Here is a 17,254-nt window from a genome sequence, read left to right on the forward strand (position 1 = left end):
TCTTTATCTTGCCAGAGAAGTACTTCTGTAATATCTATAAGGAATAGACCTTTTCTTTTTATAACCCGCTTATTCCACCTATGTCTTTTAAATCAATCAGATAAATTCACCTTGTTTTTCAATGCCCTGAATCCTGATAGCTCTGCACACTTGATAGGTAATTTAATCATTGATGGTGTGGATGAACACAAGCTCAAATTAGCTTCTGAAAGGCTTAGTTGTCCCGTAGATAGCTCTGCCTTTCCACTTTTATGCAGGAACTGAGCTTCACCAACTGGTTAGCTAGAGGTGTCATTAAAAATTTACAGAAAGAAACAAAGGTGTGCTCCAGTGTCTCTCCTTACCCTTTCTACTGTTACTCTGGCAAACAAAAGGTATGGAACCTGCTTCATGAATAATGGGTCATGTAATATGCATAATGCATTTTTAATGGCACACAGTAATAACATTGAGAGAGATATTTCCAATCTTCAGACTTGCTCCACAACCTCTCAGTAGCCTGTTCTGATTCTCCCCAGATAAATCTTCTTTTCCTCTTCTTCATTTCCATTCCCCACCTTAAAGCCATGACTTTTCCCCATGGGTAGCTGCATTTCACCCAAACCAGCACTGGCACTCATGCAGGCAGGGCTGGGGACATGGGAACACCCTCCCGTGAAGCCACGCACAAACATTTCAGGGAGGTTGGGTCTGAGCCATGGCCCAACAGTGGTGCCCTGAGACACACCACTAACTGCAACTTACTCTGGGAGGAGACACACTTAAACCAATAAAACACCTGCGAGTTTCTACCCGTAAAGAACATTCTTGCCACCTGTGCTGTGTCCATGCTGCCTCCCTGGCCACCCACCCCACCCAGCAGAGCAGCACTGGACTCAAACCACACTAGTTGCCCTGTTTGGAAATGGGATGCTCCAAGGGGGGAAGCACGCATTGCTATTGTAATTTTAAAGGTAAAGGCCAACAAGTGCGTCTGCTCAGGGCCTGCTGGAGTAAGGCCTGCCCAGAGGGAGAAAGGGAAGGAGGCTGCACCTGGCAGGAAAGGCTCTCCTGAGGGCAGAGGGACTGGGGCAACTGCGTCACCCTAGGCAACCCATACCCAGAACCCCTGGCCAGCACTCACTCCATCCGTAACAGCAGCTTCCCTGTAAAATAAATACTGAACATCACCCTGGGGCAGTCCCAAGCCTACCTGTGCCACTCCTTGGAATCTCCCCTGGCCTAGGCAGGACCCAGGGCATCATAGGCCTTCCACATCACCGCAGAGTCTCCTGCACTGACCTTCTGCATTAATTAACCCAGCATAATGGGCTTAATGTGGTCTTCAGAGCACCTGGCACCTCCTGCGTTGTCTACGCCACAGCCCTTTGGCATGGTTGCCGTGATTGTGGCTGCGTTTCTGCTCAGTGAGAGCTCGGCCTGTGAAGCCCGGCCTGGGCAGCCCCACGGGCAGAGCGCAGCCTGGCCCGAGCGGGTGAGCCCTGAGGGGACACGGCCACAGCCTGCCAAGGCGGCCCCGCGGGGACACGGCCACAGCCTGCCAGAGCGGCCCTGAGGGGACACGGCCACAGGCTGCCACAGCCTGCCAGAGCGGCCCCGCGGGGACACGGCCACAGCCTGCCAAGGCGGCCCCGCGGGGACACGGCCACAGCCTGCCAGAGCGGCCCTGAGGGGACACGGCCACAGCCTGCCAAGGCGGCCCCGTGGGGACACGGCCACAGCCTGCCAGAGCGGCCCTGAGGGGACACGGCCACAGCCTGCCACAGCCTGCCAGAGCGGCCCCGCGGGGACACGGCCACAGCCTGCCAGAGCGGCCCCGCGGGGAACTTCTCAAGGTGGCAGAAAGCAGAAGCACAGGGCGACTTTGGTGGCACCATGGCAGGTGAGTGCCCCGGCCTCGGGTGGGCAGGGTGCTCCTGGGCTCTGCCAGCCCAGCAGAGCACAGGGGGCCTCTCACTGGATTTGTCCAGAATAAATGTACAAAGCTGGAAACATGAGTGTATATATATACCTGTGTGGGCACACAAGATTACATGCACATGTAAAAACCCAGGCTACCATGCTGTGCTTTGCTGGTAAAAGGACAAGGGACCCCTCTATCATCCTCCTGCTTCTCTTTTGTATGGGCTGCAACTGCCAGATGGAGCCAGCCCTGCTGACAGGGCAGGCAGGTAAAAGGCTGTACTGTAAGTCCCAACAGGCTTAAGTACAAATGATGCACCTGCTGCTCAGGTGTCCCTGCAAACTCCCAGGCACAGACATTTAATCTTATGGGAGACCTTCAAGTTGCTCCTGGGCTAAGCAGGGACTTCTGGCTGCCTGCAGAACCTTGGAACTGCTGTTTCCCCTTTAAACCCTTTTATGGTTAATAGTCCTAGCCATGGTGTACCCCAGTCTTCAAAAGTGTGTTTATCTGAAATCAGTGGGAATTGGACAAATACAGCCCTTGTGCCTGCATTCCCTCCTTGGATGCTGCATCCCTGACAATCACTGTGGTATATTGTTGTAATGTCTGACATTCACAAATATGCAGTTACATATTAAATCAAAATCATTCTGGACCATCCTCAATACTTTATTAACTTAAAACATTGTTCTAATAAATATGTACCAAGAAATGTAAGACACTCCATAAAATCTAAATAAGGACATTTACAAACTTGTCAACAAAGTAAAACCAGCTTTTTTTAACTGAGGTACATGCAGAGTTGTTTAAGGCAAATTAGGTAAATTATACTTTTATAGTAAGTCCTGCCCACCTCAGAAAGTTTCCCTTTAAAAACTAAAAAAACAGAAACAAATATACAAATGATGCTATTGAGTAGCTATTTTCCAGTTATTAGAACAAGCCCAGAGTGTAGAAGCCAGTAATGGTTCTCAACAGAAAGTCTGTGCCTCCCTGGTGCTCCTGCCCTTCTCAAGCAGGATCACTTGCTGGATTGGTTTCTAGTTCTAAGGCATAATTTGGCTTTTCCACTGGTCTTCCACAAGCTTCCTTCTCCCTAGTGGATGTAGGAAGAAGTAACCCTCCATGCTTCAAACACTGGCAGTCGGGCCTTGCACAGACAGAGAGATGACTCAGGGAGGATAAAAAGGACCTCTCTGTTAATGCAGCTCCTGATTTGCACCAAAACAACTGAGAGCAGGATTGGACGCAAGCTGGTACCTTTGGTTAAAAACCAGCAAGATGTCAAACTGCACAGTCCTGATCCTCCAGGTTTTCCTGACAGGAAATCATCCAAGAGTGAACCCATTCAGCGCTGAACTCAACCAGGGCAGGTACTGATGGCTCTCCGTCATTACCCCATGTAAACACGGTTATACCCAAGTTTCCCTGCCAGCTGATTCAAGCTACTGAAAACTTGAAGGGGTTTGCCATGGCCATGGGAGAAATATTTTCCAGCTTGCAGATATTTGGTAGCTTATCCATCTTTGGAGTATTAGGCTTTATATCTAAAAGGTTAATTTTTCAGTGTTATTTCAGAAACAAGGGGAAGAGAAAGAGAGAAACCCCAGCCTTTACTTTCCCTTTTCACAGTCATTCAAGTTGAGCTCTCAACACATGGCTCTGTCTTCTTCTTTCCTCTTTGAGCTCCTGTTCAGAAAGGTAATGCCAGGGTCTTTGTTCAAGACAGGGCTTGGGTCCAGCAGGGAAGCCAAGGGAGTCTGTTCTCATAGTGTTGTAGGCGCTTTCTGTATTGTAGTTTGGACTCATTTCAGGCCGTGCTGTGTCTCCCGGTGTCTCCGTAAATCCACCTTTCGTTGGAAGCCTTTGCCACACAGATCACAGCCAAAGGGCTTGAAGCCTGTGTGCTTCCGACTGTGGGTGATGAGGTTGGAGCTCTGACTAAAGGCTTTTCCACACACCTGGCACTTGTGAGGCTTCTCACCTGCAAGCAGAAGGTGGGAAAGAGAGAGGCTGTGAAAGAGGCAACAGGCTGCTTACGTGGGACCACAGCAAATATACACTGGGCCTTACAGTTGATCAAAGAGATTTCTGTGTGATTACCTATGAAGTCATTCTTACAAAAAAACCTGCAGTTGGGAGCCCCAGAGAGAGCAAAAGCTGAGCCTCCACTGCAGCTGAGCAGGCCTGGACTTGGCTGCACCTCCACCAGCCCAGTATAGTCCTGGGAGCAGCCTGAAGCACGGAGTGCTCTCAGGACACCACACCTTGTGAATGTATTTGTCTGCATGGACTCTGTGCAATTTAAACTGGCTTTGTGTCCTAGGAACATGAGGAACTCCTGGAAAAGTGATGGATGTCTGACATCGATTACTATACCATCAGCATGGGGGCAGGTGGAATAGGTAGATGGATGTTGTTAGAACAAATCCAGTGATCTGGGGTCTGTCCCCAAGGGAGGTATAAGGGCCACTAAGTGCATCCTGAAGGGCACGGTTCATCCAGACACCTGCTCTCTCTGTTCCCCACATGAAATGCTAGTAGTCAGAGCCCTGAAGTTCTCCTGCAGGCAAATGATGTAAATGGGAATGAATACAGCCTCTGGAACTTCTACAGAGGAGTCAGTGGCAAAACTCCATGGGAGCATGATCTAAGTGTATTTTCATACTGTTTATTATCAAGTAACAAATAAAAGGGAACCCAACCACAATACCAAGCCGCATTTTCAGAGTGGCTTTGCACCTGCAGAGCCCACTGGCTTCAGCTGGGAACAACAAACTCTCTGGATGTTTGAAGATCAGATTCTTAGAATCAAAAAAATAATACAAAATGTGCTGAAGGCTCATTTCACAAGTATATGAAAGGAATCCCTGATTCAGTTAAGTACCTGCTTTTATCTTAGCAATTTAAAAGCCCAGGCACAGTTTCTGATCTCACAATAAAATAATCTGACTGATTCAAAATTTGTCTGAAATTCTACTTAATCAAGCCTCATTTGAAAACGTTACTATGGAAATACTTCTTGTATTACTTCATAAATAGTTCATTTTCATCCAGCAACTGTCAGTGAAAAATCTTTATAAGTAACATTTATTATTCACTGCTTGTCACCTAAGAAAGTCACAGCCAAGCAGTGCTACATATAGTGTTCTCTTTCTACGTATTTGCCCTTCTTAGGCTTCATCCTTTATACGTGCTAGTGGCCACTATCAGGAAAAAGGATTTTGGTCATCTGAACCTTGGGTTTGGCCACTACAACTGCTATTTCATGTCTATAAATTCTTCCATGTCTTACACATCATTCATTTCCCTCTATTTTAAGTCAATTGTGCAGATCTGAAGCACAATATTTTCTTTTAATGATTTCTGATAAACGTGCCTTCTCTCACTGAATGATATTTTTGAAACAATTTCCTTCGGTGATTCACCTGTACTTTATATTAGTTTCCATGTTTATTACTAACAGTGAAACTTGAGAACTCTGCACCTCTCCTTCCATTCTGTATCAAACTGCAGCCATTTCTCAGAAAGTCCAGGTGGAAGTGCAGACTATCTCTAAACAAATATTTAGACTAAGACCTAGGCCCTCCAGTTTAGTGTTTGATCTAGAGGAGGAGCCTCCTGTTGTTCCTATTGTAAATTGGTAGATCCTGCAAAAAGTAATGCTGTAATCAAATTCACCTGTCATTTTCCCGGGACCTCAGCTGTAAATCAAGGCTACACGAATATAATACTCTACAAATCATCTTACACAAAAGCCCTTTGAATAAACATTGGTGGATCCTATTAAGGGAACACTGATTGGATTGCGAGGATTTTTGTAGGTTATTTTGCAGCTGCTGTTCATTAAACCTCATTCAGATCACTTTCCTTTGCCCAAGTACAGCTCAGATACCATGAATAGGAGTGGGGCAGTGAGAAGAATAGGGAGGTGTGTGCCTTGTCCCAGCTGAGGAGGAATGGACTGCTGCAGAGAAACTGCTTCAGAGACCCGCCCTCATGTTGGGGCTGACACCAGCAGCTGCAGGGCTGACCTGTGTGAATGAAGGTGTGTTTCTTCATATCAGATTTCTGGTGGAACCGCTTCCCACAGTACTGGCACGGATAGGGTCGGGTGTCTGAGTGGATGAGCAGGTGGGTGGACAGAGTAGAAGATCTCTTAAAACTCTTGCCACAAATCTTACAATCAAAGCTGCGTTCCTGCAGAGAGATGAGCCCAGACACACACATTACATCACACCAATGATCCCATCAGCAGCAAACTGCCCAGCAGCACATCAGTGTTGCCCCTTCTGCCTTATCAAGAACTTACACTTCCCAGAGAGCTGGACTGGCCTACACAGATGATAACACTGGCTTGATAGCAGCACCACATGATAAAAAAGATAATGCATCCTCTCCTAGTGCTGTGCACTGTTCCTTACTAAAATTTAATTGAACAGCTCTTCCTGCTGGCAGGAATGGCCAGGTGGGAGCAGCCCCAATGGACGGGGCAGAGTCTGCCAACACATTTTATCAGGGGCCAGAGACACGATCACTCTACTGGGAAGCCCAACAGCTGCAGCACTGTTCAGAAGCCACCTCTCCATTGTACACAGGAAAGTGGGTGCCAAGGGCTGCTTGGGTCTCTTGGGAAATCCCTGTGGCAGACTGAGTCCTGGCATAGTAACAACTGCTTATCTGTAGTTCCATGAAAACTCAAGTGGAAGGTATGTAGAGCACCTGGGACAAACAGCTTTTCAGTTTACTACTTCAACATATAAAAACAAATGCATTAAGACCTTACTGTCTCTCACTTCTCCCTCACACACTCCTCTCCACCACTTTCTTATACCATATACCATCTCTTTTTTCCATCCCTTAACTTCCATTGTACCTTCCTCTTTCTTCTGTGCTTTCACACAACCACCTTCTTCATTTGGCTTTTGATGCACTCTCCCCAGAATGCTGTCCCTTCCATGGACACATTATGCAGTGGTGCCCTTTTCACCATTGTTTAATGGATAATGAGATATCTCCCTTTATTGTCTGCTCTGCTGATTGCACACTCATGAAATTATAAACTAAAGAGCAAAAAAACATTGCTGTAACTCTGTTCTCCAGAAGCCAATCTGAAGAAGGAAGATTTGCCAGGTCAAGTGGGTGGGGAAGGGGAAATATGGCATAGTATCAGCAGGTGGAAAATGTTACAAGTCCTCCTACCAAAATTAACTACCATATTCTTTTGGTGTGTGACTCAGTGTGTCGAGATGGGTGAAGTCAGTGCGCTGTACCTGACTGGTTGTTCAGATGTTCCCTGCACTGACAAAAATTACTACAAACAAGGGAAGACTCACTTCTTTGGAGGAGGGAGGAGAAAGAATGAGGAGAGCTGCATCAGAGAAAGCACACTGAGTTGCTTTAGCTGTTAAAAAAAAAAGCCCACATCTGCATTACAATTTCCAGCTCTGAGAGTGAACATTTATTATTCTGGTACTTCTGGAGTGCCAAAAGTGCCCATTGCTTAATACAGATGGCATGAAAGGTCTGAAGAATGGAAACAAAGCCTGTGTTCTTTAATTACCTGATTTGCTCCTTTGCTCACTAACTGGCCACCCTTTCCTCTGATTGCCAGCATATTCTTCACCTACAAGTACGCACTGCAGCCCTACCACATTCTCTTCCCCTCCTCAGTCTAGGTCTCTCCCTCCTTGCCCTGTATTTGCCTTCATGGCTTCCCCAGCCAGCCGAATAGAGCAGCTGGCCCTGGCCCCCAGCCGTTCATCCTGGCAGCCACCCTGCTCTCACCTGCGAGTGCACGGCCTTGTGCTGCTCCAGGCTGACTGCGTGGCCGAAGGTCTTGCCACACATGTCACAGGCAAAGGGCCTCGTGCCACTATGTGAGCGGCGCACGTGTACCTCAAGGCCATGGGGTGTGGAGAAGACCTGAGGAAAGAGCGTACACAGGGTCAAGTTTGCCAGGGAGAGAGGGCTGGGGGAGAGTCATATCCAGTGTGGGAGAAAGGGATCCCTACCTTGCTGCACTTGACACACTTGTAAGAGCCAGTACTGATGAGCACTGGGCGGCACAAGAGGTCCGACTCCACTTTGATGCCACCTGGCCCTTTCTCCTGCTGCAGCCCAGGCTGTGTTTCAGCATAGAGTCCAGGAGCTGCTGCTGGCGGCCGCTCAAACAGCCCCGGGCCCGGGGAGCTGAAGTCACCATACAGTCCCAGGGAAGAGCTACACTCGGCACCATAGAGGGTGGGCTCGGAGCCTCGGTCACAGAAGAGCCCCAGGGCTGAGGTCCGCTCCAGCGTTGGGCAGGGCCTGTAGCTTTGCACAAGATGCCTGAGCTCGGAGCCACCCAGGCTGTTCCACATGTATGGTTTGAAGGGCACTGAGAAAGGGGGTGCTTCGTCTAGGGATGGACACACAGATCTCTCCGAGGCTGTGGAAACACAAGGGCATAGGAATTGGTGAGCTTCACAATCCAGACATTATCATGAGGCAGAACAGTCTCAGCACTCAGGCTTATATCCAGAGCCTGACCCCTGTACTGCACTTTGAGGCTGCCCTTTCATCTCAATGGGAGGACATTTTATATTCCACATTAGGGTCTGAGTGTCCAGTACCTACCTACTTACCCAATGTCCCAGCCAAATTAGTTAAAGCCGACACCAATTTTGTCTACCTCCATCTCTGGATGCCTGGGTATGTATTCACTGATCTGACTAGCAAGACTCTAAACAACTCCGTCTGCAACTTCCGATAGTTTTATCTGCAGCTTCTTGGAAACGTGTAGCTACCGTGTCCCAAGATGGACATCAAAGCTGACATTCCACATGTTTAAGCTCTGGTGGAGATCCCACACACACATCTGGCAAATATATCATTACAGAGGTGCCAGACAGGGCAAACGTGCAGAGATTTACCTGGTAAACAAAATGAAAAACATCTTGTTGCACAATTTAATGCCCAAATCTAGTCTCTAAACTTCATGCCACAACTGACCATAAATATACCACAGCATAACTTAAATAAGTAACCCCTTTTGAGGAGCTTGCATGTTATGCTTCACTTTTTCAGAAAAAAAGTAAACTAAAATTACTCCTCATCTGAAAGAAAATCATTGCTGTTTCAGATTGCTCTGGGGTTCTCCATAAAAAGAAACTGAGTCCACCTAAAACAGAGAGCTTTGTAAAATCATCAGGATGGGCCACATTAACACCTGAAGACACAAAACAATTTTCCTAGCAGTCATAATCAAAGCAAATTTCCACCAGGACAAGCTCAAATGGCTTCAGCAGGCTCTAAGAGGGTCACCTTCAGCAGTGGCATCTGAACAATGCAGTGGGCACCACATGAATCACACTTGAGTGCCCACAGCAGAGTGATGCAATGGCAGGAGCACAGCCTTTGAAAGGAGTGTCTAAAGACACCAATGCTCAAGGAGCCTCACATAGAGAAAAGCACAGCTGGGCATGGAACATGAAGCACCAGACCCCAACTGTGTCTGCCAGAGATGCTGATTAATGCCCGAGGAGCACTGCTTTCACTCCTCATCATAACAGGCAGCAGCACTGGGAGAGTCAAATGTCTCCACTGGCCAACAGTTTCAGTGAGCCAAGGAAGAGATGAATCAATTAACTACTGAAGTGCTGATACCTTCATGGAGATATCGGCATCCCTTATAACTTGGGCTTCCAAAGTAAGCCCCCTTAAGCAAAAACTTGTCCACCCACAATTGCTCTCTTACTTATTCATGTCAGCTCCCATGGCTTTTTCAGCCTTTGGCAAACCAAGATAAATGGGAGTGGACTAGGGAAAGAAGGCATGATGTGTTAGGCTATCCATTTGGATAGGGGAGTGGTCACGGAGAGGTTACAGGAGGTAGTAGAAAATGAGGTTAAAACTGAGCTTTGAATGACTTGACTTTTTCCTATCTTTTACATAACTTCAGATGTTAACAATCAACAGTCTCAAATTCTTCCACTGACATTAGCAGTCTTTTGGTTGGAAATATATGCACACATACCAGCTGGGACATTTGAAGAGAGTGATGAAATCAAATTAGCTGACATGGTGTTCAGCATGATTTTTCCTGTTCTGCACTGACTGCAAAGTTGTGGTCAGCGTCACATCATCTATCTTGTCTCTTTGCAACCAGTTTCAGTGTTGCCATCTCTCACGATTTTATCGCAAAATTCAAACCTATCTTGAAGTCCCAGCTCTTAAAATGGCATGATTTCATCAAGCCCTCAGCTTTGCTTTTGTTTGTTCTTGTTATAACTTTTTTTTTCCTTTTAAAGTCAACTTCTAGCTCAAACTGTAAGAAAAACATGGAAACATAAACCCTCAATATTTCAACACTAGAACTGAATATCCATAAGGTATTACTTACAATCTTGATTTCTGAGCCAGTTCATTGAGTGAGAGGAAAGGGAAGCTTGACCTGATTTTTGAGCCCTTGGAATTGGCAATACAGTATACGGTGAACATTGCACCACAGATCAGTTTGCGTGCAATGTTCCTTCCATCACCTCACATGCTTTGGAGCCCTCTCAAGCACAAATGCAGGGCAGTCACTCAGATTATACTCAAGCTAACCTAGCCCAGTGGCAAAGCAACCTGCAAACCCTGCTCTGCCACACTGCAGGGCACTTCTGTGTGTGCCTCTTCTCCACAGCATCTAGGGGGGAACAGTGCTGGAGAGAAATATTTTCCCTCGTTTTCCGAGAAATTCTGTGCAGCTGTCACATAGATTACTTCTGGGAGAAAAAAAAAATCAATGCTTGTTTTTGAAGGTAAGACAAACTCAACCTTAACTGGTTGGGAACAGATTGATATGCACAGCAAAGAGAGATTTGAGTGTCCTCTAACACAAAACACCACACTTTCTACACAACTCCATTATACCCAGTAAAAGTCTCTTTCCTTCTGCAGCATCAACAGGCTCATCAGGAGATACTAATACTGCTGCACTGAGCTCCCATGCACCTTCTGCATATGCAAATGCATGTGATTACAGATACATGTAGAAAGTGAGGTTAAATAACAAAGTGATTTGCACTGATGGAGTTAACAGGTATTATGTCTGTATGTTGTATGACCGTCTACATCAGCAGCACAGCACTCAAAGACAAAAGTGAAATACAGCTTTCACTGCATACTGAAGTGACCTGCACCTATGTTCATTTCTAGAGATACACAAGCAGTAGTACCACTCACCACACCTGCCCTCAGCATGATTTAGAAACATCACTTCTCATCTGCTCTGCCTGGCAAAGCACAAAAACTGTGCCACATCCAGATACAATTGCAGGAATACATCTCTCACCACTGCATCTTGCAGAAGTGACCTAGACACAAATTCCAGCTTCACACTGAATCTGACAAAGCAGCTGGAAGGCAGAGGGGCTGGAGGAGGGGAGCTGTAGGAGAAAGCCCAACTATCTAATCCTGTTGCCACTGCCTACATCATTAATATAACAGCACCTCTCTCAATGCACTGAGATTCATTTAATAAAGCTCTTACAGTACTTGAAGTCCCTTACCTTCCCAGACCTCCTGTGAATGGGATCAGACAGCCCCAGGACTGCCCAACACACCTTGAAAAATCTTGATCTGGGGACATCATCCTCATTTTGTAAAGCTATCTTCCCTGGCCAGCCTGATGGTTAGCTGGGAGCTGATGAATCCCACAGTGAGGGAAGAAATGAGTGGGAAGGAGGAAAAGGCAGAGACGACCTGGTAAAATACCTGCTCTATTTTACATCTGTCTTTTTGACACCCTGTGAAAATTATCTGTTTTCTGTGCAAAAATTGTAGTTATTTGGGAAAGAAGGAGCAGGACAAGTTCATTAGAACAAAAATTACACACGTTGCTACAGTCTGTGCAGAAATATTATCAGAAGAGAGACTTCTGCATTGCTGCATTTGGTCTGGTCTGTTGTTTGCACAGACTGAAAATGTCCTGTGGCTGATGCTGGACAGCATTTTGAATGTTCCCTCAAAGGAGCTTAGGACTCTTGAAAGACGATGAGGCTTTAAAAATGCAAATCCACATCATTACAATTAGCCATTCATATGCAAGGACACTGTAAAGACGAAGTAGGAAACGGTGGCAAACCGGGACTAAGTATTCGTTTGCTAGTGTCTGCTGTCAGTCTGTAAAGCTGACATAATTTTTCCTTCATCAAGATTAAAATTGTCCTTTTTTCCAGCTGTCATTTTTTAATCGAGGCACTAAAAAGTGTTTTATATATATATACGTATTTTTGTTCTAAAATGACACCACTGTATTTTTAAACGAGATAAGTGTTTGTGCCAGGCTAGGGACAGCATCTCCCACTGCTCCAACCACATCAAAGGCAGGACAAGGGAGCTAGAGACAGGCGCTGTAGCCATAAGTGTGAGTTTCCTGGATTTGGGGTGTTTAAATCTGACCATCATTATTTTTTTCTCCTCTGGTTTTTACAAATGTGTTTTTAGAAAAGAAAAACAAACAAACATAAAAAAACCCAAAAAACAAAAAACCACAAATAGCAAAAGAGAGGGGGGTGGGGGAAGGGAGAGTCAGATTATTTTTTATAGGCAGGAAACAAGAAATAACCTGAAAGGGCGTTAGGAAAAATGTCTAGCAGGTTGTACAAAACGTAAAATCAACGCTGTTTACTACAGATATATAGATGGACTGTGCTGTCTTAAAAGACTTACAGGCTCTGTGTAGGCAGGAGCCTGTAGGAGAATGCTGGGACCTTTTAAACAAAAAATCAACACCCAATGTCATGACAACTTTCCTACAGCCTGTCACCCGCTGCTCCCTCAGCAGCACGATACGGGCTGGAAAAGCAACCCGAAAGAGTAACCTGAAAACGAGTGGAAGGAATAGATTCTGGAAAATCTGGGGGGGAAATAACAATAATTAAGAAAAGGGACACGCAAATCTGTCCCTTCTACTCGTTTGTGGTGGTGGCACCTAGGCATGAGATACATGCTCCACTGACCCACGGCACGAGCACGGACACACAGCCGGACCCTCGCTGAGCGCTGATCGCCCCGGTCCTTACCTGGCGAGACAGAGGGCGAGGGAGGTCTCCAGAAATCCTCGAACTCGGACACTCTGTCGCAGACACTGCCCTCGCAGCTGGGTGACGACTCGGAGGTGCCATCGGCAGCCTCGGTAAGGTGGGATTCCGGGGAAAAGCGCCCCTGGGAAGGCTCCGGATCGGGCAGGGCGGTGCGGCACATCTCCGTGTCCTCGGGGATCTTGCTGTCTGAAGGGCAAAGGAGAAGAGGGAACTCCTCAATGTGGGTCTGCGGTGGGAGCCAGCCACCTCCCGCAGCCGCCCGCTCCCACCCGGGTTTGATGCCCGACTCTCTCCAAGCTCGCATCAGCCCCTCCGGCGTCCCGCAGGGGCTGCACAGCGACCGCCCGGTGCCGCGGACACCGGGGCCGATGCCGGACGGGTGGGCTGTCTCAGAGCGAGGCCTGCGACCGAGGGACTCCTACCTGCACAGATCTGGGCTAGCACCGTCCCCAGCCGCAGGCTATAGTCCTCGTCGGCAGAGCGAGGCTGGTGGTAGCTGTGCGCTTTCTTGCTCTTCACTAGGAAGGACCTCGGCATGGTGGGGTGCTGCCACGGCGGGCACGACCGCACTCCCTCTCCAAGAGCCGGGCACGGCGGCGGCCGGCGAGCGTCACCCCCGAGTCTCCTGCGCGGCGGCGGCGGGGAGGCGACCTGCGGGAAGGCGCCGAGCCCGCCGGTGAGGGCCGGGGGCGCCGGCCAGAGGGGGCCGCTCGCCAGGGGCGGCGCGCCAGGTGGCAGCGCGCAGGTGGCTCCGGCCACCGCCCCCGGCCCCGCTTGCCTCGCCCCCTCTTCCAGGAGCGCAGACAACTCAGCCCGCCAGCCACCCCCAGCCAACGCCTTTTACCCCCCTCCCTCCCACCGTGGCGTTGGGGCCGCTGCCGGATTGCGGGAAACTGGCAACAGCAGCTGGCACCGTTCTTCGGACAAGCGGGGGTTGAGGGAGCTGGGGGGCGCGGTCGGGTGTTATCCCGTTCTTCAAGGGAGCGTATCCGCACTCGGCTAAGTGGGCGCACCGCGCCTTCGTGTTTGCCCCCCGCGCCGGCAGCCACGGCAAAAGCGGCGCCAACAAATATCCCCTCCGAAACAGCTTATCAGGTCCCGCCACCCTGGACTGGCTGACCAGCGCGGGGTTGTTACCGGGACGGGAGGGAGAGTCATTACAAACCCGACAGCCTAAATCTGGCGCCTGAGAGGCTGTTACTGTCGGAGGGACTGATTCACCCATCCCGCGCGAACAACGATAACACGAAAACGAACAAAACGAATCTCTCCTGGAGCCCGCAGCTGTCTCCGCCGCACCACCTTGCAGCTGCGGGCACCAAAAGCCGGGGCGGGGAAAGGATACGAGGTGGGAAACCTGCGGGGAGTCGGGGGGGGATCGGGTTAAACAAAACTACCCCGAACCAACTCCTCGGGCGAAGGCCGGAGAGGTTCATTCGAGCCCGTACAGCACGGGGCCGCCTCTGCCGTTACACTTGACTTTGCAAATAGCGAGTTTAATCCACATTATTTGGGGGGACTTCGGCGAGTTGCTTTTCTTTTTTTTTTTATTCTCCCGTCAGTGGCCTCGGGTGTACAAACGGGGAAGAGAGGGAAGGAGCCTAGCCCGTCAGCAGGGGCCCAGGAACTGTCCCGCAGGTGGCGGCACTGGCTGCGCCACAAAGCTCCGGCCCGTCCGCGCCCGACAGGGGCAGGGCCGCTCAGCGCCGCTGGTGAGGCGCCGCCCCCGGGCACAGCGCCGGGTGGGAGAGTTGCTGCCCCAGACCCACCTGTGCCTGCGTTCATCCTTGAGCTGGGGCTAGCAGCCAGCGGGCCCGCACGAAAGGGGCAGAGAAATCAAAGCGGCCCGATAATGTGTTACCCCCCCGCCCCCCGCGCCCCGACAAGCAACGGCCGCAGCCGTTAGGGACTCCGGGCGCCGGCGCCGTTTCTGCCGCGTGTTTCCCTCCAAAAATCACGCCGCGGAGGCGCCGCCGGCTTCCCAAGGCCGTAGATGGCCAGGCAGGGGCCGGGCCCGTGGGAAGGCGAGTCCCGCAGCCCACCTGGCCGCCGCCCGCCCCGGCTCCCGCTGGCCGCGCCCGCCCGGCGGCCGCCGCTGCGGGGGCGCGGGGCTGGCGCCGCCCCGGGCCCCGCGGCTGAGTCAGGGCCGGAGCGGCGCGGGGTTCCCAGCCGAGAGGAGAGGGGTCGCTGCCGCCCCGGCCCGCCCGCCGGCAGCTGCCCACGCGAGGCGAGAGAAGCGAGAACGCTTACCCATTTGGAGGGGCGAAGGAAGCTGGGCTGCGGACGGGGGATGCGCGGCAGCGTGCTAGTTTGGGTGACTTTAAATTTAGCCTCCCTTTAAGGAGCAATGGTGCTTGAGTTGGCTTTTTTTTTTTTTTTTTTAACTTTTCTGTTTCTCTCGACTCCTTCAGAGCTCGGCCCCCTAAACCACAAATTCCACTTCCTGAGCGTTAGTTAGGAGCTTCTGCAAAAAAAAAAAAAAAAAAGAAAGAAGAAAAATTTTAAAAAGCGCCCAAACCTCACAAATCACTAGTGTTCCCCTCCTCTGTTTCTCTCTCAGTTTTCCTTAAATGAAAACGTCTTACCGTATTCCACCTCACAGAGCTCGCTGAAGTGATACCGAAGTGTCATTCTGGAATCGGGCGCTTCGTTTCTCTCGGGGTTCTGTTTTAGAAATTACACACATCTATCTGAACTATTCTTGGATCCCCTTCGACTTCCGCAACGAGAACAAGTCACAGATTCAAAACACAGATTGACTCGGGCGGGCAGAGGGCAGGGGCTAGGGCAGCCGGCGCTCGCCCTGCTGAGCCCGCTCCGCGCCGCATGCCTGCCCTTGGCCCGGACGCATGTCCCGCCGCCATCGGGCCGTGCGTGGCGTTGTAATCGGGACTAAGGCCGGGTCCTGGGCGACGGAGATCTCTCCTAGCCTAGAAATAACTTGTTGTGGAAAACTCTTCTGGGATAAATACGCCCAACGGCGCTGAAAATACCTTAAGACCCAAGCCTAGAGGTTTGCTCATTTCCCTTCGGATTTAGGTAATGGTTAAATATGGAAGGGGTAGGCGAGATGCCCCCCCCACCCCTCCCTCCGGCTACTGTCGCTTGACAGCGATTCAAACATTAAGGCGAAAGCGGAGCGGAGCCAGGCAAGTGGGAAGAGATGGCCCTCGTCGTCTGCGTGCCGGTGCTCAGGTTCTAACCCGGGGAGGATCCGTGGGGCACCGGAGACGAACACCGTAGCGGGGATTCGCGTCAGGCAGCATCCTGCGCCTGTGGAGACTCCCGCGTTGCGCAACGGGGAAGCCTGCTCCCTTCCGCAAAAAGAAAAAGGTTCGCTTTGCTTTACGCACACACACGACCCGAAAACATAGTTTTCCAGGTTTAGTCTCGGATTCCTAATGCAGTCAGGAAGTCAGGCTCGGGTGTTCGGTATCTTTCTGAGGTGGTTATGGGCTTCGCTCTCAGGCATCTCAGGCCATCAGAAACTTCGTTTCGGTGACTAGGGCCGCCTAAAGTGCGGCTCTGCAGTGAGCGAGTCGAGGTTTAACACAATTTCCCGTTCAGAAACGACTGAGACTGAAGTCGGACGTGACAGAAGCAAACTTCAGCCTTCCTCACGCTCAGGAGCATGCTGGCTTTGAGACCAGGTGCTTTTTTTTCACCACTAGCCCCGAAGCATTTACAGAAAAATTAGCCACTTGGTGCCTGTGAGTCCCTACGGTTCATAGGATTAACCTAACTTCCCAAAATCTAAATAAGCAAGCGAACACCACCTCGAGTAAAGCTGTCCAACAACTGAGTGATGCTTTACTGTGACACAAAAGAAAGCTGAAGAACACGACTGACACCTTCATTTTTGCCGGAAAGTTCCTGGTGCTGGGCGCAGCAGTTTTATTTACGGCATCTATGTACCGCCTTGCTGCACCTTAGGTTGATTACTCTGAAAATCATTCACGCCTTCAGCTTCGAGAATCAATGCTGGAATCAGTAGAAATAACCAGATTAGAATAACTAGTTGTGATTTCTTGTATGCGTCTTCGTTGACTCACTGTTACTTTTTGCAAAACAGTCTTTCTCGTTTGCCTCTGAAATGGGATGATAAATTCATGCCCTTTCGTTTACCTTGCTACACACCGCTTTGACTGTGTAATGAAAGCACCAGAACACATTAAATTACTAGTAACGCTCATAAATAATTGTGACCTGGTTACAAGAAAATACACGTTCGTCGTTACACATCTAAATTCAAAATGCATACAGGTGCTGCTGTGGG

At 49.7% G+C, this 17,254-nt stretch overlaps 1 protein-coding gene across 2 annotated transcripts; it reads right to left on the minus strand.

The window, feature by feature from the left end:
* Positions 1 to 2,554: 2,554 nt before the first annotated feature.
* GFI1 (growth factor independent 1 transcriptional repressor) lies at positions 2,555 to 16,490 on the minus strand. Of its 2 annotated transcripts, XM_039556527.1 has the most exons (8): positions 15,564 to 16,490; positions 15,229 to 15,442; positions 13,401 to 13,629; positions 12,958 to 13,164; positions 7,921 to 8,336; positions 7,694 to 7,831; positions 5,941 to 6,106; positions 2,555 to 3,890 (listed from the first exon to the last, which is right to left on the minus strand). In XM_039556527.1, exons 3-8 carry the CDS (start codon positions 13,513 to 13,515, stop codon positions 3,712 to 3,714), a joined length of 1,221 nt encoding a protein of 406 aa, XP_039412461.1. In that variant the 5' UTR covers positions 13,516 to 13,629; positions 15,229 to 15,442; positions 15,564 to 16,490; the 3' UTR covers positions 2,555 to 3,711. The 2 variants fall into 2 exon arrangements, with proteins under 2 accessions (XP_039412461.1, XP_039412462.1); XM_039556528.1 differs by lacking the exon at positions 5,941 to 6,106.
* Positions 16,491 to 17,254: the final 764 nt, after the last annotated feature.

This window comes from Corvus cornix, chromosome 8 (assembly GCF_000738735.6).
Source record: "Corvus cornix cornix isolate S_Up_H32 chromosome 8, ASM73873v5, whole genome shotgun sequence".
NCBI classification, from domain to species: Eukaryota; Metazoa; Chordata; class Aves; order Passeriformes; family Corvidae; genus Corvus; species Corvus cornix.